Genomic DNA, 27,588 nt, shown 5'->3' with positions numbered 1-27,588 from the left:
TCAGCTTAACTGTAGAGGGCGCTTGTATGGTCTGATTCGGCACAGCCGTCCATCGGGGGTGTGCGAGAGTCTATTCAGGAATCCCAAATTTCTACCACAAATATCAAAAGAAGAAACAAAGTAGCTACCTTTAAAAAACATTGAGAAGAAGGACACGAAATGTGACTATAACCAAAAGAAATGTCCGCTGTACTGTACTAGCGCCACCATGGATTCATAAGGGGCCTGGTGCTACTGGGGCAGATCAAAAATGAACACAATCAACAAAAATGCCCGCATAGTTTGTTACAAAATATCTTCTCTTTAATGTCTCTTGACTAAGATTACAGATTTTTATTTCATATGTTAAGTTTGCAAAGAAAACAACGACAACAAAACTGCAATTCAGAAAATAAAAACAAGTTGAAGAGCCTCACAACAACGAAATGAAGTAAATGGGCTGTGCATATTGTACAGCAGTCTCATGTCTAAGTAAAGACCACATTCCATAGGAATTACTTTATTTCTTCTAAAACTGCTATCAGCTCCTGCATATTCATTGTCCTAAGGGTCAAAGACAAGAAAAAAAATCAGTTTGAGATATGGATGTGTGTGATAATGAGTTACGTGTAAATACGACCAATTCCCAATCATGAATGTACATGAATAAAGATTTGTATGAAACATTTTACAAGACTGTTGGAGATTACCCTGATGGAAAGTGTGGCAATGATGCTTTGTTACCCAGACTGTTTTGATTAGAACCACACAAATCATGTCAAGGTAACAGACACAAGTTGCAGCGATAAACTTCAGGCATAAAATGACAAAATATGTCCACATTTCTGTGGGCAGAAGCAATCGTCAATATGCATGATGCTGTATTTAGTGATGAATCTATACTTGCAATCTGTGCAATTGGCTGCAGAAACATGTCTACAACCAAAAAACTGCATGGCATTGTTGAGAAGTGAATTTTAGTCCAGACTAGAATTCACATGTAAGCAATATGTAAGTGCATTTTACACATAGAGATGCTGAGTTTACCAGTTAATGTTTCAACATGCTTTGGGGAGTAGCACGATAATGTGTGATTGATATACAAAACAAAAATAGTGAAATAAAATCTTCAAAAGTTGCAGTGACTGGCCCTTTGAATGTATACTGTCACCTGTTCCAATTTTGCCACAGTTACCATGGAAAGAGAAAATCCAACCGATCACAGATTTTAAGCAGGTGGCCGCTTTCTAAAAACAGCGCTCTCACATGGGCATTTTGAATACCAAGGAATGCCCCTTTGACCATATATGGGCATATTTGGATTACAGGTGACTGTATACCTTTATCTCTCATTCAGAATGAGAGTAGGTTGCTTTTGTTTTGATTTTTTTCTTGTATTTATAAGAATATTTACATAAATTATGCATGTCAGACAAACTTTGTGTACGGCCTTGCAATTTGCCTCAGTTAGTGGGAAATGCATGCTTCCCTCATTATGTCTATGAGGTCAACCTAAACAATAGCTATTCCTATGTGTAAAATTTACTCGTTTTATGAGAGAAATATAGCAAAAGTACAAAGGTAATGGTAAGAAATTGACCCGCTTTATCTCGGTAACTGCTCTACGATGTTTGCTTACTTGAAACTGTTTCAATGTAATGTTGCTATAAGGCAAATACATTTCCCATCATGATTTATGAGAAAGAGCAACACATACGGCAGCCAGACTATATGGCAGGTCTCTGAGTCTCAATTTGGTATGGGTGTTTTGCAAACATGGTGTACAGTCCATTTCTGAGTCATCACTGCTGGTTGAAATGAGGTACGTATAGGCAATGATATTGTCGTTAATAACCAATATCAGACAGTAAAATGGTAGACCTTCAAATTTACCTGCGATTGTGTTCACAAAAGCCTGCGAATGATGACTGAGTGTCCTGATATTACAAATCTTGTTTTATGAGGTTTGAGAGTATTTTGCATTACAAACTACAAGAAAACAATTTACATTGCCACATACTGGATAAACGACTGACCCATTTGCAAACTTCTTCAGCTCATCACTTACATGATGATTTAAGAGGGATTACAGATGTTGCTTGTAAGGAAATGCCATAATCAAAGATCCCTCTCTCTCCAGGGTATATGCACAAATACAAAAACTGGAAATTCTGTACTTTGCTTTTTCAGCAATACACGATAAAGAAACCAAGGAAGTACAGATGGGTAAAGCACACAATGTGTGCCTCTTACCTTTGGTAACATTTTGACCCCCTATCTCTTTGATGAATGTGCCTGTTACTTACTTGACAACATTTTGACCCCCCATCTCTTTGATGAATGTGCTTACAGTACGTTTCACCTAGGTACCGCAACTCAGCGTATGAGGCAGACACATTTCACGTACAAAACAAACGTTTAGCTTGGGTATCACTACGCATTTCAACGCCACCCAATCATTTATTAATTACAGTGAATCTGGACTGAGAGATGAAAGTTCAAAACATTTAATCTACAATGTAACTGTTTTTACAATTTCAGCTAAGAGTTGAAGAGCTGAAGGTTTTCTCAACAGAAAGTAAATTAAAAAGCCACACATTGTAGATAAAGTGTATCTCTCAGTCTAGACAGAGTGGCTGCCCCATGCTGGTTTACTGTAATTAATCAATGAGTCGGTGGCTTTGAAATGCGTCGTGATACCAAAGCTAAACGTTTGTTTTGTACGTGAAATGTGTCCGTCTCATACGCTGAGTTGCGGTACCTAGGTGAAACGCACTGTACTTACTTGGCAACATTTTGACCCCCTATCTCTTTGATGAATGTACCTGTACTTACTTGGCAACATTTTGACCCCCTATCTCTTTGATGAATGTGCCTGTACTTACTTGGCAACATTTTGACCCCCTATCTCTTTGATGTATTGCCTACAGGCTTGGTCGTGCTTGGCACACTCCGTCAGAATTCCACTGCTCAGTTGTAAAATCAGTGAATCCTCATCAGTGGGGGCTACAAATGACGAAAGAAAACGATTGAAGAGATGTTATCTAGGGACAGTGGCTCTCCCATTTTTGGGTGCATAAAGTATTATTTTTTATAAGAAGATGAACAACAAACAGATTAACTTGGAATGAAAAATTCATAACAAAACCCCAAGAATTAAGAGATGATGCTGAAGTTTGTGACAATTATGACATTTTTAACATAATCGGACTAATGCTAGCCATAAACTACTTGAATATAGAAGGCTATTTTGCCTCAACTGGCTTTCACATCATCTTTTTCAAATGTAAATATCTCAGTCTGCCTTATATTTTGATGTTGTGCCATGCTGACTATTGCAAAGTCAGTGCACTTCGCCACCAGTCCCTAAATTTAATTCAGCTGACAAGATCTCTTCAGTTATATGATGATGGGACCGATTCCCCGTGATATCAAAGTTTCATTGTAAATATGGAAAAACATATTCATCCAAAAATCGTGACAAAACTTTAATAAATTCCCCATTCAGGAGTGACAAAATTGCTGCTTTGTTATGATTGATGATGTAACTGAAACAGAAAAAATAGCAAGTCACAGGATGTGCACACAGGCAGCTGTAATAAACAGCTGCCTGTGTGCATAAAAAATGAATTTCTGTTTGCGGTGACCAATGTCAGACACAACATGAGTAAAACTACTAGCTGCTCATCATACTCTGTGCTTGTAATCTGGGCAGTTTGAAAGCAGAACTTGTTTAACAAAGTCATCGTTGATGACACAGTCCCCACTTGTTAATGGGTATTTTGATTTCAGGTCCTCAGAGAGGATAGAGTCCTCTTCATTAGGTCTGTGATAAAAATACTTTTGAATGAATTCGCTTGATACATGTCTGAGTTATGGTTCAGGACATGAAAAAATCGTAACAAAATGGTCGCACAGTGGCCATATTGGATCGCATCACAAAACAAATTGATGTGCATAGCTATGACATTGGTCGATGTCCTTGTACCAACTTTGAATAAAATCGGTTGAAACATGCGGATATGCCTGAGAAATGGCTCTGTACATGAAAAAATCGTAATAAAATGGCCGCCTGGCGGCCATATTGGATCGTATCACAAAACAGATTGACGTGCATATGTATGACATTGGTCAATGTCCTTGTACCATTTTTGAATAAAATCGGTTGAGATATGCCTGAGTTATGGCTCTGTACATGAAAAAATCGTAATAAAATGGCCGCACAGCAGCCATTTTGGATCGTATCACAACACAAATTGACGTGCACAGCTATGACATTTGTCAATAACCTTGTACCAACTTTGAATAAAATCGGTTGAAACGTGCCTGAGTAATGGCTCTGTACATGAAAAAATCGTAATAAAATGGCCGCCTGGCGGCCATATTGGATCGTATCACAAAACAAATTGACGTGCATATCTATGACATTGGTCAATGTCCTTGTACCAACTTTGAATAAAATCGGTTGGAATATGCCTGAGTTATGGCTCTGTACATGAAAAAATCGTAATAAAATGGCCGCCTGGCGGCCATATTGGATCGTATCACAAAACAAATTGAAGTGCATATCTATGACATTTGTCAATGTCCTTGTACCAACTTTGAATAAAATCGGTTGGAACATGCCTGAGTAATGGCTCTGTACATGAAAAAATCGTAATAAAATGGCCGCCTGGCGGCCATATTGGATCATATCACAAAACAATTGAAGTGCATATCTATGACATTAGTCAATGTCCTTGTACCAACTTTGAATAAAATCGGTTGGAACATGCCTGAGTTATGGCTCTGTACATGAAAAAATCGTAATAAAATGGCCGCCTGGCGCCATATTGGATCGTATCACAAAACAAATTGATGTGCATATCTATGACATTGGTCAATGTCCTTGTACCAACTTTGAAAAAAATCGGTTGGAACATGCCTGAGTTATGGCTCTGTACATGAAAAAATCGTAATAAAATGGCCGCCTGGCGGCCATATTGGATCGTATCACAAAACAAATTGACGTGCATCTGTATGACATATGAAGTAATCCTTGTACCAAGTTTGAATGAAATCGCTCCAGGCATCTCTGAGATATCTGCGTGAACGGACGGACGGACGGACGGACGGACGGACACACGCACGGACGCACGCACGGACATGACCAAACCTATAAGTCCCCCCGGACGGTGTCCGTGGGGACTAAAAAGGACGCTATTTTTGACAACTTACAACAATTCTACCTGGGTACTTCCAATTGACAGTCTTGTGTTTCTACTGAATTTGAAATCCATAATTGTGCAGCACTTTGCTTTCTGTTGGTTTCAGCAGGAATATCCAGCTATGAATATTCACAGTGGTGGACACTTACCCTTCACCTCACTCAGCATCTGTGATATATCTCTGAGCCAGTTGTACTCAAGGAAGACTTTCGGTAACCATGGGAACTGAGGAATGGACCATGCCATATCTTGTTTAAAAAACACAAAAAAATCACTTAAATATTTAGTACAACATAATATATTGCAAACAATTCTTGCGCATGGTCTCTGAAATTCATAACATGTTCATAGTGTTTTACTTTATAATAACATTATTTTTCATATTTACCTTTCCAAGAATGGAACCCTGTCACCCATTATGTCTGCATATACAGGTTCAACTTCCAAATATATATATATATATATATATATATATATATATAATATATATATATATAATATATATTATATATATATATATATATATATATATAGTGGTGAATGAAAAGTGACCCATGCGGGACTCGAACCCACACCCCCGTATACATTACAGATGCTCTACCGACTACCAACTGAGCTAATGGATCAGTCGGCTATCAGTGGGCTATCTGGTACAAGATAGTAACAATTATCCCATCACAGATGACTATAACAGAGGTTGATAAGTTTGAGCCTAACATGATTATATTATCTACTTGGTGTTCACTTAACCCTTTGAGTGCTGTATTAATTTTTCCCCATCAAGATTTCTGTTCAACATTTTACCAATTTTTATGAATTTTTCTGTAATTAAATCATAGTTTTGGACCAAATTGACATAACTGTTCATTAGCTACATGTTTTGACCAAAAGTTTGGGGGAAAATCTGAAAAAAATAGTCTAGATCTGATAAAAAAAAATGTCTAGATCTGAAAAAAGTTGTTGGCATTACAGTCTGGAAAGGCAACAAAAATTGACATTGGCTCTCAAAGGGTTAATGTGCTTACACACAAAGAAGACTAAAAGATTTGTGTTTTACTGGTTCACTCACCTTGGATGCCAAGATACCAGAGTTCCGATATGTGAGGCCAGTACGGTTGATACACCTCTGTCACCTTACAATGGCCATCTGACAACACATGGCAACTTTTAAATAATTGAATGACAGCCCTAATGAAATTTTGAGTTGACGATGACTGGCTGATTTCTGCAATACAAACAAAAATTGAGAAATTTTTGCATTATAGTTGATGGAAAGTTTTGGCATTACCTACCATCTTCTTCTCTATGTAACTAATCAGCTCGTCTCTTCTGCTGATGTGCAGCGTGCTCGTAAGGTTATTTCTGATTGGTCGATTTTCACTATTCACAGCAGCATAAGGAATCTATTTGTATTATTCAATTATAACAGTAAGATTCAGCCAACCAATTGGATAACAGCTTCCAAGACGCTGCACATCAGCCCTTTCTCTTTGATGTGAATCAATGTGTGTTAAGGTGAATTTTTTTCTCATGATTTTAAGCCTGTCTGCTTGACAGTACTTTTGAAATTAAAGTTTTGGGAAATTGCTTTTCACATAAAAGAGTTTAACTATTGGTAGTACTATAAGTAAGTTCCTGGCCAATGTTCTCAGTCTCCTACCCCAAAATGGGAAGCTTTTTTCTGTAAGCTGAAGTGCTGAAAGGGGGAGAATGGTGACCTCTGACCTCAGGTCATGACCTCACCTTCGTCATCTGGGTGTTGTCTGAGCATCATAAGTCCCAGCACAGCCATGTTGTAATTTAAAATTGTGTGTTCTGTTTTGTTGACTGAAAAAATAAGACAAACACAAAGTGAACAATCACGTTCTGAACAAAAACCTCAGTATACAATACTCAAACTTCACAACACACGAATGTACACATTAACATGCACAAACATGCCCTCCACCATTACTGCTTTTTCCTACGTTATAAATGAATTTTTTCTGGATTTCAAACAACCGGTTTCTATGTACTTTATATGTATTTAGGGCTCCTTTAGCTGTAACTTTCATGTATTTTCAAGTATTTTGGTTCTGTTTGTGAAATTCTATTTCTCTATCTACTTCCACAATTGTGTCAATATACCTAAATTTATCAACACAGCCCTATGTGTAAGTTGTCCTACATTGTGATAGAAATCTGAATTTTAGTCCAGACAAGAATTATTGGTAAACCATGTATTGTACACCATCTGTTGAGTTGACAAGACTTAATGCTTTGCATTGCGGGGTAATTTTGGCAGGAGAAGAAAACAAACTTGTTTTCTAAAACAAAAAACAGCTAATATATAATTAAAAAAATACATCGATATGTCATATACATGATTGTTGCAACTCAGCGAGTATATAGCTGGTCCCTAGACGTCTACTTGTGCAGGCCAGCTGTTCAACATTTTTCTACGGATTCTCCCCTCACCTTGTTTTGGCAGTGATGTCATCAGAAGATTTAACAATTCTCTAAACACTGACTGACTCTTGACAAATTCAGAATCTTGGACAGTGAAATTCATAAATATACCGCAAAGTGTCGTCAAGGCAATCTGCATGAGAGACAAGGAAAAGAAATCAAAATACAGATATACTAATATGGCCATTTTGCATATACTTCAGTTTTCTCTGCACATTAGAAAACACAGGGGTGGCAACTTTCCATAACGATTTATAATTTGTATGTTCTTTTGTTTTGAAAATGCACTCATTATTATTATCATTATTATTATTATTAACAATGAATAGAATGCTCCAAAAAATAGAGGGGTGCCCTCCCCTCAAAACCCCTTTGCATAGGACCCTGCTTGGGTTGAATAGTTCATAGAGCAAGATTGATACAGCACTGCTGCACTGAAGTGATACTTGCCTTACAGTCTGAGAAAGTAAAGCAATTTTTCAAATCACCTTTATCATGATGACTTGTCTAGTCTGTAACCGTATGTTTAATTTGGCAAATTAGACAAAAATCCTTGTTTGTCATGAAATCCCTTTGTTGTGACCGTACAACAATGTTCACACAACGTAACAATTTCTTCACAATTTTGAAGGGAAATGTCTGTACTAAGCTCGGTACTGAGGTTATTAAAAATACCTTTGGACGCAAATCTGATTTGCTAGTATTTTACGAGGAGATATATATCTCACAAAGCTGTCACGCACAGACTCTGTTGATGTGTCATTTTGTTTTATTTTCATTGCATTAAATTGACAAGGTGCTGATAGATATTAACTGTTTGAGATGAGTTATATTCTTGTGTTTTTGCTTTGGTTTTGATGATTAGATCTAGCAAAGCAGATGTGGGGTTATTGTGCAGTTTAATTTGGTAACTTTGTACTATGTAGTCCCTGGTTCAAACCCAAACAGAGCCCTTTTATTGATCATTATAAATTTGGCATTGCAGACTTTACCTCAGAGTTGTACTCCACGTTATTAGCTGTAAAAAGTAGCCAGTGATAATTAAAATATTCTCCTAGAAGTTCATGTACAGCATTGTCCACCATTATTTTCCGGGATTTCTCCTCCGCAGTGAAATGGCATAGTCCCGGAAGCAGGAACCTCAAGAGGTCAACCGGAATGGGTTCAGAATCCGACTGCGTTCCCAGTTCTGCCGCTTTTTCCTTAGATAATCTCATCTTCAGTTTATAGAAATATTCTTTCCTGCGTACAGACGCCAGAAAAAATGCATTCAGCTTTCTGAGTGAAAAGACATCCTCAAGTTTTCTTTTAAGGTAGAATGTTCCGCGGGGATAGTCAGACTCTCTGCGGACTCTTTTTTTACAATTCTTTTCCGATCTACCACTAGTTGGAGCTCATTTTAAAGCTATCTGAGTGAAAAGAATTTTCACCGCCTTAGTTTTTCAAAAATCAAAAATTTTGTTTTTTTCCCATAGAGTTAACACAGAGACCGTAGCCATTTTGAATTTCAAATATCGATAAATGTTGGGCAATGTTTCCCAAGTACAAAACTTTGCACGGTGACCCCTATTTTTACATGTATTTTTGATTTGGTAAGAGAATGGTTGAAAGTATCATTGTGGAAAGTTTGAGCAAAATGTTTAAGTCTTTCACTTTTGAGATGCCTGCTACCTTAACCCTTTGAGCACTGTAAGTTTCTCCCGCCAAAATTTTAGTGCAAAATTTTACCAATTTCTATGAATTTTTTCTGTAATTTCTGATAATTTTGGACCAAATGGATATCACATTTCATTTACTACAGATTTTTTTTCTCATAATTTTGGCAAAAATCTGAGAAAAATTGACTAAGGTTTATTTAATAAAGGGGACAAAAATAGACTTTGGTACTCAAAGGCTTAACATGGTTGGACAGCCATAATTAAAGAACCATACCCTGAACTTGTGTAATTTTATCCCATCTTCTCACATTTACTCCTATTTTACAACAGAAAATTTACAGTCACTTGTTTCAAGCATTGAAAAATTCTAAAACAAACAAAAATTAACAATTATGTGCATTTGCACGTTTCAAAATTCAAGAATGGAAACAACCTTGTTGACTCTCTGGGAAATTAAAGTTACTGGTGACAGAGTACTTTGAAAAAATAAGGAGTGTAATATTTTTTTATCAGAATCATGAAGGACGTTCTTTACAATTCATGGCATTAAAAGACATGTTACTCTTCCGTACTGTTCAAAGATCTGTCTTTGATGAAACCCTGTTGATTTAACAGACAATACATAACATCTGAATTTCTTAGAAACAAGTACATAGTATGTTGATTTCTAAAATGATTTAGTGAACCCCGTTTTCTAAAGTTTCAATTGTTTTGTTTCCTCTGCCTGTCTGATGTCAATATCATTATTGAGCTTTTTCTTATCTAAGAGCACACATATGGGAATGGACTCAAAAATACTGTTAGGGTCAAAGGGTGAAGTTCAAAGGTGACATGTGCTCACCCTATGTCTGTGAGAAAAGGCAAAAGGTTGTAGATTTCTTCTCTTAAAGCTGAAGTCTCCTCTGCCAGCCATGCTCCTAGCACACGTACTGATGCCTGCACCAATGGTTTAGAGTACTGTGTGGAATGATTGTTCAAAGATTAGTTGGAAAAAGACAGAAAAAAGACACCCTGGCAAAAAGATTGGTATTAACATCATAAAATTATACCTTTGATCATTTGTGCTATCTGCTTTTTTTGTCTATTTACATTATATTATGACATCTTTCACACTTTTCAACATAAGGTATTGGTGGTACACAAGCTTTTCACGCAAACAAAGGAAAGTTGTTAACGATTGTGATTCTACTGTAGATAATGCATGAGTTGCCGCCAATGAATATTCTCACTGAAAGCGACTCTTACCAGTTTATTTGCATATCAAAACAGCACTCATTAATACACCTTGCATAAATAAATGTATAAAGTTTGGGAAAATGACGACATGATGTAAATATTATTAAGTTCTGACGAAGCTGGTTTTTTTCAGCTGCTAAAGTTGTACAGACAATGTGGTCGATTGTGGCTACAGAAGGGGCAAAATGTCAAAAATTTCCTTCAAATACGACTGCTTCCTCCTAAACTTACAAAATGCACTGTGCGCAGTATCACCCTATCTGATGATCAAAAATCATCATATTTGACAATGCGGTTATGGTTCGGTCATTTATTGAAGTATACGACAACAACACGATAACCATACCTGTGTCTTGTCATTGGCAATGGAGGTCAGATAATGAGTCACTGCACCAAATGCACCTATCAACGCTGAATGGAGTTGTGTCACTTGCTTGGAGTTCAACTCTAATGACGGCCCACTGGTCATGAAGCTTATTATCAACTCTACCATGTTGTAACAGGAAGATACAACGGCTGATCTTGAGTCTCTCTGTGTGAGGAAGAAAACATGTTGTGCAATCACTTTCCATCTTCAGTATTGCTAAGATTATACTTATACTATGTATCTTTCACCACACTTTAATAGATATCAACCTTCATCGCATCCTCAATCTAACTCCTCCCCCCCCCCCCCCAAAAAAAAATAAAAAAAAAAAATTGAGTGTTGCAAAGTTTCAGGAACAGAGAACTAAACACTAATGGCAGCTATCTGGATGGAAGAATGACACAAAATTTTGATCTTTGTCAGGATTAATCATGGTCAAAATGATCAAACTTTTTGGAAAAGTTCAGCTGAATTGGTTGAGCAAAACCAAGAAACGTAAAAAATTTGAAAACACTATTGAGGTGGCTCTAGCTGAAAGTAAACCATCTATATGACTTTTAGACTTGTCTTAAGCTTTCCTTTTCCACACTTGTGCTAGTCACTAGTCAGTCATGTCATTGCACCCAGGCATTAAGGTAGTATGCACCTTGAAAGTGAAAGACAAAAACTTTTGCTCTAACTTTCCTTAAGGAATCTTTCAACAGTTCTCCTTTAAAATCGAGAATGAAAATCAGAGGTTCTAGAGAAACAAATTACCCAAGATTTTGCCGATATTTGAAATTCAAAATGGCTGTCATCCCTGTGTTAACTCTATGGAGGAAAACTATAATTTTAGATTTTCGAAAAACTAAGCCAGTGAGAGTTTTTCTTTCTCCAAGAGCTTCAAAATGAGCCCCCACAAGTGGTAGATCAGAAAAGAATTGTAAAAGTTTGAGAGTCCTTATATCTGTCCCCTAGACGCGTTGTACCTTTAGTATATGGGTAAATACCAAATGGCAAAAGTGCTACATCAGAAAACTGTAATGGCAAATCATGTCTTCAATTTCAAAAACATTGAGAAAATGAAGAGGAGGACAGAGGGGGATGAGCTTCCATGGAATTTGAAAGGAGAGGGTAAAAGTGTAATAGAGTTGGTGCAGGAGCAAGTGAGGAATTGAAAGAAAATGCCATACCTGGTACATGTATAGTCAAAAGTAAATGGGTAGAAAATTTGGTGCGTACAACTAAAAGAAAAATTAGAATCTTCAGTACATGCTTATTATATAATCTGCAAACCTAATATTCAAATAATAGAAATGGGACAAAGCATGTTAAAAAGCACTACAACTTTTAAAAACATGCATACACCTACCTCTTCCTCTTTGGTATGTTCCAAGCCCATCCTGATTTCAACACAGGACAGATGGACTAAGAGAAGTAAGAATTTGGTGTTGGTGTCCGGTGGTGGACCAAATGCCCATCCGATGCCAAAATACTCTATCATCAATGAGGACAACCTGAGAGCAGGGTCCCTCTGTTTGGTACCTATGGAATAAGAGGGTAGAAACGCATACTGATTACAGAGGTTAGCTGTGCTATGTGGTCTGTAGCTGCTGTATCGTCACTCAAACATTCATAATTTCTGAACTTATCCAGATAAATTGGGAATTATAAGACATTTCAGAAGGTGATGTAGAAATGTTTCCAGTATCACATCTCTTGTGTATCAGTGATGCTGCCCCATACAATACCTTACCTGCTATATATCTAGCAAATCAACGATAACATTGCTTTTATGAATAGCTTCCTTTATATCTTCCATCTCATACACCACAAAAGTTATGGCCTTTTTAAGTAATTTGCCTTTCAAATTCCATCACAGCGCACTCTTATCAAACAAACTAATATTAATAATGCCACTGCTTCTCATAGGGGCCTGTATTGTCATAGGACTCTATAACAATAAATAAATTTCACTGTAAAAAGCAACGTGTAATGAAATGATAATTGTGAAAAAGGATGGTAACTTGTCCCTTGAAAACCCACTGCCCTTACTACTGATGATTTAGCGTGCTCACCGATTTTGCTCCGAAGAATATCAAACAAGCCTTGGTGAATGTACGCGTCCCATGTTGCATGTGGTAGTGTCTCTATGACTTGCTGGAATAAATCAAATAAAACAGGCGATTAAATTGTGCAAAGTGTAATCAAGTCCGTGTAATGTTGTAATTTTAATGTTTTGCACAAACACACATGCCCATCACCACAGTCTCCTGAAAGTTTCCAGTAACTGACTTCATTCACAACTGCATACAGTTCGATACAAGAAAATAATTTTACACTATGATTTGAGATAAATACAGGCCTAAAAGCAGAGTTTTAAACTTTTGACCAATCTATCAGGGAGTAAAACCTGAAATCAGTCTATTAGAAGATCAAGAATAATAAATTAGAGGGTTCGGAATCACCGTTTTCAGTACCCTGATATTTGAACTTCAAAATGGCTGCTCCTATACCCTGCATGTATTTCAAACTCCATGAGGAGAAAATAAATTTTGTGTCGTCACATAACAAGATGAACTTGAGTGTCCAAAGCACAGTCTTCTGGGTGAATTATGCCTTACTCAAGAACATATTTACTGAGGTGTACTTACCCTTGTGGCTGTTGATAATATTGCAAAAATCGAGTCACACACAGAAAATTTCTTTTCATCCTGAGGAGAAAATGAAAATATAAAATCCATCTAGTTAAAACGCAACACCACATATTTTTTTATTAAACTTCAATTAGCCCATGGATTTTATCTGTGGCAGGTAATTAAACCAATATTTTCTTCAAAACATTATTGCTTCCAGTACTCCTGGTTTAATCTTTATTGGTATAAAATTCTTTGAGTGCCAAAGTCATTTTTGTCACCTTTAAAAAATGTAGCGCCAACAATTATTTACAGATTTTCCCAAACTTTTGATCAAAAATTGTAGCCACTGAAGAATGACGTAAATTTGGTCCAAAATTGACCAAAAAAAAAAATTTAAAACATTCATAAAAATTGGTAAAATTTTACACGAAAACTTTGGTGGGAAAATTTAAAGCACTCAAGGGTTAATAGACAAAAGTTCTCCGAGTTTCTTGAAAAGATGATTACAAATTTTACATTTAAATATTATGGGCACACAGAATTAGATGATTGTGTTGATAGGGCAAACAGAAAGTTTTAGGGGCTGGACGGAGATTTGATACCCTCATAGGTGTTCACAACAAGGTCACTGACAGCACTCATGTCTCGCACCGATGTGCCCTCAACAGTCTATAGAGAATTGTCTATACAGGCATTGCATTGTGAAGGTGTGCAAGGACAGCGCAGTGAGCTTGTGCATTGCACTTGGTTTGAACATGTGAAGGCAGGAAAGCAACAGCCACATTGTGTGGTCAGTGCATTGTCAGATGGGCTACCATAAAGGCTTGTGAAAAGGCAGACCAAGTTGCCCAGTATCAATTGACATTAAAAGTAGTAGCAGATGACCCACACTGTTCGCTGAAGGTTATGGTCTTACATAATTATGCTGTGTGCCAGAATTCCATTTCAAACGGATCAGTCAAGGAAAATGCAAAGCAAATGTGACCTCTCTCATGCATGTATGTGCACATCACACGCATACCACTACAATGGACAAAGACCAGGCACCTGGTAAACCAATTTATATCCAACTTTTTGGTTCCATAAAACTGCACAATTAAGATATCTTGAAAATTTCAATGTTTACAATCTCTGTCTTTTTACGTGATGATGCAGGACACATCATAAAAGACAGATAGCATATTTGTGGCATAAAATATGGCTGCCTTTGTTTTACAGCCAAATAAACACACAAAAATCTCCACAGCATCATACAACTAAATTTAAAATACATATGATCTGAATGGTCAAGACGCAGGATGTGTCAAATATTTACTTGCTTCCTTTATAAGAAGACTGTCAGGACTACATGCGGCGGATCACTTTTAACCATGACATAATTCACGATTTTATATGTTCTTCAGCCCTAATGCCTATGTCCATCCCCTGCCATTTCCCTAAAATATCAGGATCCTGATTTGCTTCTATATAGCAACATGCATGCTACATTTGCTGCTGCAGGTAGAAATTTGGACAAATGTTATCTTATTACAACAGTTAGAGGTGTTATTTGGCATAAAATGTTTAAAGTCTGATTCAGAACGTCTGTGGTATAAAAGTACCATTTTTACAATTCCTGTAAAATTAGTTTCCAAACACCTTGTCAATAGTTTTGGACAAATATTTGTTTTTGTATATCAATGGTTGAACTCCGATGTCCTTGCAAATCAGCCCTATTGTCCATATTTGCCCTTACAAGTACTGCTGTGTAAACCATTGGAAACCAGTATGTCCTCTATATGGCAGACTAACTTGCCACTGATCTCTCTTTGACTCAACAAAATTTGATATTTAGTGCATGAGATGGTATATGGCTGATCCACCAAAATTTCAAGAAATTCCTAATTGATGCTAGTTCAGAATCTGAAATATCACTAAGTTAAAGGGTCAGGTTTTTTATCAGCTTTATCTCAACTTAACCCTTTCGCCACCATGGTTTGGCCCAAAAACCCATTGGTATCAATGGTGGTTGTGGATCTGTTTACAGGGAATTGGGGGTGAAAAGGATAAACTAGACACAGCTTTCAAATTAGATTAAAGGACTAACATCATGTAAATATTCAATGTCAAAAAAAACTAATGGGAGAACCAGGGATTGAGAGTTGCCGCTTTCAATTTGAAACCATAACACTACGGTTTGATTTGGAAGGGGATTGCATGAGTGATTTGTCCTGAAAACAATACAAACTGGTAAAATTGGCACAACATCATGTTTCCACTCCTGTGTCTAGCCATCCATTTTTTAGCTCACATTTGGTATTCCAATGTGAGGTAATCGTATAAGCTGAATCAGTTCATTTGCATGCCATTTGCATGTCTGTATGTATGTATGTATGTATGTATGTATGTATGTATGTATGTCCGTCCACGTCAAAAACAGCTGAACCGCAGCACCTACTGTCTTAGTATTTGGTGTACAGGTGCACCTAGGGGTGGAGATGTGAATTTGTTCAAATGAACATGTCAGTGCCAAAAATATGCAAATGAGGGGAAAAAGGAAAAACCCTGCAAATTGCTAAAACTCTGTAACCGTTGGTCAGATTGGGTTGAAACTTGGTGTGCAGGTTCCTTTAGGTATTCTGAAGTAGGTGTTAAAAATTTGGGATGAAATTTGCATGTTTCTATTTTTAGGGTAATTTTTTCAGATTTTAGTCAAAAAATGTTTTTCTCTGAAACCACTCATCTGATTGCTTTGAAAGTTGGTATACATGTTCCTCAGGATGACCTCAGTCAAGTGTATACAAATTGAATTGAAATTTTAATATTTGTAATTTTTGGGCAATTTTCCAAATTTTTGGTCAAAACTTTTTTATTTAAAAATCACTAATCTGATAGTTTTGATATTTGGTATACAGGTTCCTAAGGTTGATCAAAATCAGTTTGATGAATATCGTTAAGATATCTTGAATTTTGTATTTTTGCTGAATTTTTTGGTTACTTTTCTCATTTTAAGTAAAATTTCTTCTTCTCTGAAACCGCTAGCCCAATTGCTCTCAAATTTGGATTGGATGTTTGCCTTCTAATTGTTACCCTTCTAATTGTTGAAATTGCGACAAAATTGGGAATATTACTGTTTTGGGGCAATTTTGTCATTTTTGGTCAAAAAATCTTAAAAGTTATATTTTTTAAAGCCCCTGGACAGACAGCTTTTATATTTGGTGTACAGATGTCCAGAGATGACAATAGTTAGATATGTGGAAATTGTCCTGAAATATACAAATTTGTATTTTTAAGACAATTTTGTTATTTTTGGTCAAGAAAACTTGTTCTCAAAATTACTTGTCTGATAGCTTTGTAATTTGGTACAAAAGTCCCGAGGGATGTTATGAGATAAATTTTCTGCTCAAAGTGTTGGGAAACCCCCAAATTTTTATATTTTAGGTAATTTTCTTTTGTGACCTTAAATGACCTACACCAACCCAGGATATGTTGTGAGAGAGTTTTGAAGGCTGTGAACATAATTTTGTCATATTTAATATCAATTTGTAGTAAAATTTGATCCAGAAAACAAAGCTGAGGTAAATTTTTTCATTTCGAACCTATTTGTGCAACTTTTGCATGTAAGACACACAAGAACTGATGAGAAATTTGGGTCCAGGATAATTCCAGATGTCGTAATCCGCCCACAGGGGAAGGCATTTCACTATCTGTAACTGATTTACTAGTAAGTGCTGTTTTCATTCGAATGATTGCACTCATAGCATTAATTAAAACATCCCCAAGGTTGTAAATACATTTCCTGCCATGCCAGCGGGTCTTATGTAAGGGATGGAACATTTGATATTCAGGAGGGGGTAGGGGATAGAAGATTGATGAGGTAGCGTTACTTTTTACCAGATCCCTTGTACATTTTTCCCCCTCTTTATTTTTTCCCCTCTCTCCCACCTTTTCTTTTTGTCAAGCTTCTCTGGCTAATTTGCTTATGTATGTAGGATCAGCTTGTCCCATTGCTATAGAAGTTGATATGCATGTTCCTAAAGATGACCTCCAGTACCTAAGTTGCAGACCTTATTTGCTTTTGTCATTCTTGTTTTTCTGGTTTAAATATTTCTTGTTTATGAACTGAGACATATTAACAGACCTGCTCAAACCATAGACAGTAGAGGGGGGAAGACTGTCTATGCTCCAACTAAGAGAGACTAGCTGTTTCTGCTATGCATGTTGCTAAAGTTGACCTCCAGTACCTAAAGTTTCAGACCTTATTTACTTTAGTCATTCTGTATGTTTCTGATTTAACCCTTTCACCACCATGGTTTGTCCCAAATCCATTGTTTTCTATGGTAAAATTGGACCTCTACACAGGGAACTGGGGGTGAAAGGGTTAAATATTTCTTGTTGTTTTTCTGGTTGTACTGTGCAGAAATCATTGTCATAACATCAACGTAGAATTTTCCTGCACTGAACAGATAGAAACAACACTTATTGTTGATCTTTGGTATGTACCGGTACCAATTCTGATCAAATTTGAGCGACACCGTATAATTGCGGTATTTTTTGACTTGGCATGACTTGATTTAAAACGACCACAAAACTTACACTGAAGTCTTTCAGCTTCCTGGAAAGCGATTCAACCAACTGATTCAGAACTTTGTCATAGTACGTCCATATCTGATGTCCATTTCCGTCTAAAAGCTGGATTAACAATGGAAGGGCCTTTTCATGACCTGGAAAAAAGAGAGTAATTACATACAGATGTAAATAGTAGCTTTTACAATGTAAAATAGTATTCATAATAATCAGACTCTTTTTATATTAGACTGTTGAGCCAATTCTTCTCACAGAGTGTTGAAAATCATAATAATTTACAATATATTGAACTATACATTGACTTGTACAGGCCAAAAAATCAAATGTTGAGAAATTTACAAAGTTAGTAAGAATTCACATCAGAATGTCAAAGTGATATCATACATTGATAAAAATTCGATGGCAGAAATGATACCATATTCTGAAGAGCAAAAATACTTTGAAACATCAGCAAGACTGAAAAAAGATAAAAGATATGCAAGCAGCAGCATGATCTCCTTCCAAAAAAATTTTGAAAATTATGAAAATTTCTGTCCTCGCATTTTCGGTATCTGAATACAGACGTGACATACATTCAGCTGATATGATCTCTCACCGTGGTAACAGTTTTCAGTGCAAGCTTTACACAGTGCCTGCACAGTTGCATGACGTATGAGCTGCTGCTGCCCATCGGGGCTGGCAGCTATTGCATAGAAACACTGGTAGCAGTCGTCCACGGTGCCGTACACACTGCTGTCCAAGTCTTCGCCCCTCAAACTGCAAATAAAACACACAGCATAATGATGATTAATTTGGAATAAATGGGAAATAAAGAATGAATAAACATTAAGGCAGGTGAGCTTATACAGAGGTCACACATCACACCATAAATGTTATCTCCTACCATCCCCACCCTAACTACCCCCCTCCTCTCTGCAAAAATTGGCTTCAGCCTATAGTTATGGGGTCTGATTGCCTCTCCATGCAGTAAACAAGGACGGGAAGTATGGTCTTTTTCACATCAGTGATTTTATAAACACTTCTGTTTTATAATAGATATTCATTGTGACCCCCAGCTACTGAATTACATCTCTAGCAAACACATACTTCATTGATGTCATTTTTGTCATGGAATATACAGATTTTAGCTACAATGTATGAGTTTGAGTGCATCATGGTAATCCCTCTCTGGCCAAAGCAATGCTTTATTCCAGAATCCATGACTTCCTCTCACATGCTGAGGACTTTTAAATAGTTATAGGTGTGATTCAATACAGTATTTGTATAGTGCTGGATATGATTTACAATACAGACATGCCAGGCTTAATCACACGCAACAGCCCTACCATATTTTCAGCTATGGAACTCAATGGATTTCAGCTACACGGAATATTCAAATTGCATTTAGACAAACACTATGAACACCAACAGAACTAATTCTTTGTATTACATTGACAATTTGCAAATAAAATTAACGACTGAAAAAAATGTAAAATTACAATACTTTTGCAAAAGTTCAAAGTATGGGTTGATAATTTTACTGCTACAAACCGCATACTTGTAAATTGAATTTGAGTTAATGATTTATCAGTACCTCTGTGGGTTAATGCAGAATTGATCCTTTGATTCAACTGCTTTGTATAACAAATGCTATTTTCACTTCCAAAAATAAAATGTGCCTTCTAACAATGTGAATTTCTCTGACACTTTGTGTCAATATCACTCTTTTTGGCATGTTTTTCCAAAGCCCTCTACCCACATACGGACACGATTTGAAAAATTTTTCCTGGAGCAAAATATTTATTATTCATCAATAAGGGGATCAAACTAGCCTTGAGAAAAACGGTCTCCCACCTCTTGCACGTAGAAATGACCTCGTTGAACATAGGCACTTTGGCGATGGTCTGTGGATGTGTTGCGAGTTCTGGATCCGTGCAGAAACAGGCCAGGAGTGTCAAACCAATGGAACGGAACATATTGATGTCACAGCCTTCAGCCACTTCCGCTGAAAAATATAAATGCAAGTCACCAGGCTTTCAATTTCCAGATTTCAAACTAAGTTGTCGATGACATCTTTCTTACTTTCTTTCATTCTTTCTCTGCTGTGGTTGGCTAATATCATCAAAATTTGGTTTTGGAAAAAAAGTTAAAGCTACCATCTTTTTGACATTCATCAGCTGTTTCTATTTCCATGGAAAAAACTGCTGACTCATAATTGCTGAGTCATTGGCCGTTAGCATTCTGTGGCTGGAGGTGATACATATATATCAAGTAAATTGCTGTGATTTTTTTTGTACTACACCACACTTACGTGCCAAAATGCACAGTCGGTAACTATTTCATAGCTTTGTCAATACTTGCGAAGTTTGTGATGTCATACCCTCAGATTATTACTGATAATGTATCTGATTATCAAGCATTGTGGCCCGGATGTTATATACATCTAAACATTCACTGTCATTGCTAAAAATACAAAATAATAGCAATAAAGTACATGTACCCCGTCCTGACCCATAATGGACTGAAGTAAACTTTGCACTCCCTAATGTGCTCGGCTTTACCTTGTACATTATGTCAAGCAAAGTTTCCTTTTGTCCACTATGGGCTGGGGGCGGTATATTTGTATAAGAAGGATGTGACCTGACATAAGGTAAACATATGTTTTTGACGACAGTACATCAAGATAATGAACAAAAACTCAAATCAGTAGAAGGCTTTATACCCTGAATATTGCAATAAAAATTAAAACTTTTTGAATTTCATGTTGCCCTACCATCATTGCTAGCATGCATGACAGTTGGGATTCTAATTTTCTTATATTTTAAATGTGGGCATGTCAAGTGCATTTTGAAAAATTTAAATTTCTGTCATTTTACTATTCACAGAGGTTTAAACTCAATGTTTGTTTTCTGAAGAGTTACTGAATGATGGCAGATCGTCCATGTAGCCGACACGAACACGAAGTGTCTGTTACCGGCTGCCAAAAACTGTGAAAAATAGTAAAGAATGAGCTACAAAATCACTATCAGTTTTAAGTTGCAGGTAGAATAAGTCTGTGCCTTTGTATAAAATACTATAAAAATAGTAGAAAGTGAGCAACCAGCTGAAACTTAGTCGAGGAGACCTTTACCGCATATCATTTGCATCTCATTGTCGGCTACATGGACTGTGTGCCAGTTACTGGGCTAGGAACTGGGAACAGGGAAACAAAACAGTCTCTCTTTCACCAATGAACAATCAATCTTCACAAACAACCTACATAACAAACAAATATCTAAAACACTAGGCATCTACAGTAGTTTTTCACTACATTGATTTTTGTCATTTGTGTGTTCTCACTGGACTGTGCTATTATGGATGTAAAACAAGTTCATAAGAAAGAAATATTTTCTCTCTCCATAAAAGTGTTCTTACTTGTATTCAGAAGTCTATTCAAGAAAGTGAATCCCACAGCGTCGAATATCTTCCTTCGTGTCTCGGCGTCTGTCGACTCAGCCTTCACAAGTTTGGTCACCTTCAAGATGGGAATGAAACAATGCTATAAGACACATCAAGGTATGGCAGATTGGCATTCATTCCTTAGCTGCACAGTTCTCTTTTTATTTTTGCCGATGTTAGAGAAATGATGATGTAGGTAGATTCGAATTGGTAATATAATTGTGGAAATACCTAATATAATAATTTTAAGCCACTCCTAGGCTTATCAAGACTAGAGTAGAGTGGCCATGTTAAAACTGTACGTTTTGCTGAAGAAAATGAAGGCGGGGGCTTGAAACATTTATTTTTGGCAACATCCGCTGATGCACATCAAGTTTTGAATCAACATGCACCTGCTTCCAAGTGTAGACACCACACCTGCTGATAAATTATCAATAATATACATTCCAAGCCACCCTCTCTATCATCCAATCAAAGTTCTGCCATTTTGCCTTCTTGAGACACTATGACCATATTTGGGTCCTCTGAGTGTTTTACCATTTTTGTAGCAAAGTTTAATTACAAGGCTATACAGGTACATGTAGCCTCACGCATGTCAAGCTGCTTTGTTTGGCCGGGAACTTCACAATAACCAGGGCTTGACAATTTTTTTTTCAGTTCATTTGTCCGTCGGACAAGTGGATTTTCAATTTCACTTGTCCTCTAAAAAATTTTACTTGTCCTCCATTTGTAATAATCAAGACCAAAATACTTGCGACGAATTCCATAACGGCTTTCAGGGCTTTCTTATTTTGGTAATTTTCGCCGATGTTGATGCTAATTTTTCTCAAAAGTTTACATTGAAGTAGGCCTGCGTACGGTCTGTGTGTTGCCAAACAGTGCAAATGCGGTTGACTGAACTCTTGAGACCTTATCGATTCAACGCGAAACATGTCACATCCGTCAAGAAAAGCATTTCGCTTCTCTACTACCTCCATGGTTTGGCCATGGAGGTAACGGTAGTCTCTTCCTACCTCCATGGTTTGGCAATGGTCGCGAGAATGGGTATTTGAGACACGACGTACATGGATGGAACCGTCATATTTCAACCAAGGCCACTGTGCTTACCATTTCGGGAGGTAACATCTACGGCGTTTTTCCTCATTGTAACGCTTATTTTTAGATCTTTTGTCAGAAACATCGTTCTGATCATCATATCGAGTCGTCGATTCTCAGACGATCCCACTCACACTGGCCCTCGTGGCGCTGTCGTAAATCATCACAACGTCGTTTCTCAGAGTTACACAATGCCCATCGTCGTAAACTACGCGCCTCTTTACGGCAACAGCTTTGCTTGATTTTTGCATAGGTCTGCGGAGCGGAAATTACGCTCTGGCTCACGAAAATGCACAATGCCTTGTTTGCGTTAGTGGAAATATTACTGTAAAATACTCATATTTACAGCGATCACTCCACAAACTATCTGCCAACAATGTTTGTCTACCTCGCGAGGCCGCATAAATGATTTTGAAGTACTGCACGGTCGATCGCCGATAAGCAATATGATTGGGTTTTGCAATTTTTTACCTAATTTGTCCGGGCGGAGCAGTCAGCATACAACAAAGAAATGCTGTTTACGCCAAATTTTAAGCGACTTTTTAATTGGACGATGAAACAATTTCATGTCGATCATCGAAAAATTGCAACATTGTGTAAGTCGGCAAGTGAATCGCAGAAGAACGTCACAATTGTATCTAAAAAAAGTCAGTGATTGACATTTATTTTGTGTGAACCACAATGCAAATCGGGCGACACGTGCACACACCGCAACATAGGTTTGCGTTGATTGCGTCAGAAGTTGTATAAACAACTTGTCCGGCGGGCGACCAGATTTTATTTTTGACTTGCCCGAACGTAAATTTCACTTGTCCCGGGCGTCGGGCGATAGGAATTGTCAAGCCCTGCAATAACAGTAAATTTCTTGTTATTTTCCACAAAACTTTTTAAATGTAAAAGTTATTCTGGTCAAAATGACCAAACAGAGGCTGATATAGAATTTTCTGGTGAAGATCAGAATATACATTGTATTCATAATTTTTCAACATACTGTACATTGGTGGTCTGGTTTGTTTACCAGCACCAAGTAAACACAGACATGCATACAGTACATTATGAATTGAGTCAAAAATGACTTTCTGCTTTTGATTGCATTGATACGTATGTACATTGTATCAGACAGAGAAAATGAAACCATTCTGCTCATGTCATTATCGCATCACCATTTTGGATTCAACAGGGAATTTGAAGGAGAAACTCTAACCTTTCTGAAATCTATGGATAATCTTATAAGGTGAGCGTTCTAAGGCCAGGGTCAAAACAGTGTGTGGTTTCGGTTACCAAACATACCATAACATTTACCCGCTGGCTCTAAACTTTTTATATCCATACGTACTGTAAGCAGAAGTGAAAAACAAATCCAAAAACTCAAATACTAAGTTAATTTTGGCGAAAAATGCAAATCCATGAGAACTTCAGCGAGTTTTGCATATACATGTAAGTCCATTGTTGTAAGCTACAAACATTCCAGTGACATGGCAGCTAACGATGTCCAAAATGTGATTAATTTCATACCGCAAATGTGACAATGGAGACAAAACAATCTTTGACTGCTTTCTGGCTGCTGTAACAACAAGCAGGTGTTTGAACTCATTTTTGGAACTTCATCTTGGTTTTCCTTATTGTACAGCTCACTCTGCTTTGAATATGTGAATGTGCCAGCGATGTAGCCGAGCCATGGCTGGAGGTGCAACATATTGCAGGGCCTGGCCTTAGAGAACTTCAAAGTAGCATATATTCACTTTAGCTCTAAGCAATTACGGGAAGTTTAAAGTGACAATAGCTTCAAGAAGTTGTGAGGGAAGCTACCAAGGAAACCAAAAATGTGCTTCATCATCTTGGCAATCTGACGTGTTTTACAATAGTTTGATGCCATTTTGGCTTACAGGACATAATATTGATTAACACCACTCATCAGACTAAATTAGGATTTTTGAACTTTTTCACTACATACTATAAAGATATGAAAAGTTGTTGATTTTTGTGTTTCAGCCCAAATGACCTCAAACTTAAGAAAGGCCAGGCAAATAAGTAAAACTGTGAATTTCAAACAACACTGCTCCAGTATAGTATACATGTACATGCTCATGACCATACAGTACCTCTTGAGAATGAAGTTTAAAAAGAATAAATACAATGTACTAACTTCATCTTATGTTGCAAAATTTTAACACCTTTTGCAAGCTTCTTTGTTCTGAAAAGTGATTTTACTGCCTAACCCTTGGTCATCCCTCATTAGAAATATTTTCTCTTCTATAACTTTTTATCCTATCACTCATGCTAGTGGTAGTAGTACAGTTTTCTACTTCTACAGCTGTATTGACGTCATGTGTTCATTTACATAGATGTGATCAAGTTTACATGAGTGAACAATAATTTCATCTACTAAAACCTTGACTGTGGTCAGTGATGAACAGTTCAGTTTACTGAAGAACTAATTGTAATGACTCACTTGAGTTTTGATGGCATTCAAATACGCATGTACACTTGCCTTGTGCTGTTATATAACAACACTACCCATTTTGAAAATATGATATAAAGGAACTATTCACCGCTTCATTGTTTTGATATAATTGCAAGACTTAAGAATTAGTAGTAAGTAAAAAAAAATTGGGAAAATAAAAAAATCAACACCTGTTCTGTAAACCATGTAATCAGAACCACACAATTAATTTTATTTGGTATGATAGAGACGAATTGTGATTAGAAATCATCCATTGCCAGTAAATTGGAGAGGTCAATAACTTCAGTTTCGGTTTACATTCCATTGCAAAAATTGATAAGACCCATAAAAGTTCAACTGTTGTGTATACATGCATAAGCTGACAGGCAAAATAAATATTTCATAATAATATACATGCAGGGACAAGTCAAAGGAACTTTAATAATATACAACACAATACAATTCATTTCTAAGAACCGATACTGATGCAATACTGTAGTTAATGATTAATTTGTTCCTTGAGAACATAAAAATAACTGATATTAGGGTGACCGGACGAGAGGCCCTCCTATTCCTTAAAAATGGGGCTGACACGACAACTCTGAGAGTGAATGCTCATAATCGAAGGCTTAAAGTGGGGCTCAGTTAGTGATAAGTTGTACAAATTCGCCTTAATTATGCAACAGTTGTGCACATTTATGTCTGTGAACAAGGTAATGGCCACAAAATCTTGAAGTTTATGAACACACTTTGTAAACAAACGTCAGAGGAAACGCCATCTTTGAAGTCGTCTACTCGCACGCGAACAGATAAGAAGTCAAGATGAGTGCAAAAATTTCCCAAAAACCTCTTTTTTCTTCCAAGAAACTGCTGACGAAATTTTTGCTTTGAAACGTCTATGACTTTTGGCATTGTTTTCCAAGAAGGGAAGGAATGGCCATGCAAGCAAATTGTACCTTAGATATTTTTCTACTTGTTCTGTGCTCTAAAAAGGCTCAGCTATGGAGTGCAAATTAGCGCCCACGGTTTTCCCAAAGCAGGAAATAAGGTTCGCAATAGTGCCGTACTTGAACAACGTGCTTTATCACCCGTGCGCACCTGTCTCTGACCAGAAACAACGGCTTGTATCCATGATACAGGAAACACAAAGGTCAGCCTGAGGACAATCTTCCATTTTCTTTCACAGGACTTATCAACCTATATTCTCACAGAAATAATTTGGAAACAAAATGCACCTTTCACCGGACTCATTATTGTACAGTTAGTCATCTTTAAGCCATTTTAACCATATTGGGTCCGATTTTTGGTCACACTGTCTCATTATTCCTCATTAAAATATTCTCAGGGAAAGAATTTGGAAACTGAGATTTTCCAGAGGCTCCAAAGTTGTGATTATGCCAATTAGCCAAATTATTTTTTCAGATTTGGACTTTATACCAACACTTCCAACAGGTGCCATCAAGATTTTGGCAAAAGATTTCAGTTTTAAAAATCGTCCGGTCACCCTACTGATATCATGGGTTACATCCATACTGATATGTAGATCGTCATCAAGATATTGACGAAATAACCTCAATGTATTTAATACCTTTTGAATTGTTAACATCATGTTAAATATATTTGTTGAGTAACATCTACTACTCAGTTTTTGAATTTGCTTACTGACCCAGGAGGGTGCGCGCGATCTCAATAAACGATGTTACTCACAGAATTTCAAGTACGCAGATAAAATAATGACTGCTTGCATTACTCATTCAGACTGTGTAAAAATTACAACTCATGGACAGTGCACTGCTGTGCAGCTGCAAGGCTGAAACGTGTTTGAGTCTACCAGGACAAAATGAACAACAAAGACGTTGTAACTGGAAGCAACGTGATCAGCAGATTTTTATGGTAGGAGAAATCATTTATCGTAATATGTTTACCCTATGAGAGAACAATTGTGGTCCTTGTTGCAGAGAACTTACACCTCAACATTCAATCTGAACATCATGCAGCCATTTTCCATAGTCACTTTACTTACCAGGAGCAACGCTGCAAAAACTTCTGTGTCACTGTTCGCCGATCGAAGAGCAGCGAGACATATGTCAACATTCGGGACATCGTCTGCGGACGTCTCTGCTACACCTGCCATTTTTGCGGCTTTGGATGTTGTCAGAATTGCCCAGAACGCGAGAGACAGTGGGCAACGTCACCATGAGCATGAAACTTTCACAACATGTGTGTACGATCTGTAACCTCTGACCTTAGACATTCGCAGGCCATCTGTTCGAATTTCGTTACTCCACAAAACGCCTACTGTAGTCTGCCAAGGAGATTACTTTGTTTTTTAAAATGCCAAATGCCCGCGCAGCGCACAGCACATATTGTGGGGTGATTTACTATCCAGAGTAAAGTCCCTTTATCATTACAAATACAATTAAAGAACAAGAAACGTATTATTAGAGTAATGCTGTGGAAACTTCAGGAATTCCAGATGATTGTATCGTCTCTAAAGCTGGATATTGAGAGCACCACATGGAAGAATAGTTCACATTTTTAAGATGTGTAGAAT

At 37.1% G+C, this 27,588-nt stretch overlaps 2 protein-coding genes across 3 annotated transcripts in view; one reads left to right on the top strand and one right to left on the bottom strand.

Moving 5' to 3' along the window:
* Positions 1-27,588, top strand: part of LOC139130482 (solute carrier family 13 member 1-like) — a 308,042-nt gene that overhangs the window by 137,936 nt on the left and 142,518 nt on the right. The window lies entirely within an intron of this gene.
* On the bottom strand, positions 279-27,282 carry LOC139131370 (neurochondrin-like). Of its 2 annotated transcripts, none has more exons than XM_070697385.1 (17): positions 27,058-27,282; positions 21,473-21,572; positions 19,913-20,063; positions 18,675-18,835; positions 18,089-18,216; positions 13,529-13,588; positions 12,953-13,034; positions 12,247-12,419; positions 10,875-11,060; positions 10,134-10,249; positions 8,627-8,876; positions 7,644-7,767; positions 6,930-7,013; positions 6,256-6,411; positions 5,336-5,434; positions 2,865-2,985; positions 279-543 (listed from the first exon to the last, which is right to left on the bottom strand). In XM_070697385.1, exons 1-17 carry the CDS (start codon positions 27,166-27,168, stop codon positions 495-497), a joined length of 2,151 nt encoding a protein of 716 aa, XP_070553486.1. In that variant the 5' UTR covers positions 27,169-27,282; the 3' UTR covers positions 279-494. The 2 variants fall into 2 exon arrangements, with proteins under 2 accessions (XP_070553486.1, XP_070553487.1); XM_070697386.1 differs by lacking the exon at positions 27,058-27,282 and adding an exon at positions 21,728-21,749.

This window comes from Ptychodera flava, chromosome 4, assembly GCF_041260155.1.
Source record: "Ptychodera flava strain L36383 chromosome 4, AS_Pfla_20210202, whole genome shotgun sequence".
NCBI classification, from domain to species: Eukaryota; Metazoa; Hemichordata; class Enteropneusta; family Ptychoderidae; genus Ptychodera; species Ptychodera flava.
Note: the sequence above shows the minus strand (reverse complement) of the source record. Positions and strands in the feature narration are given on the sequence as shown.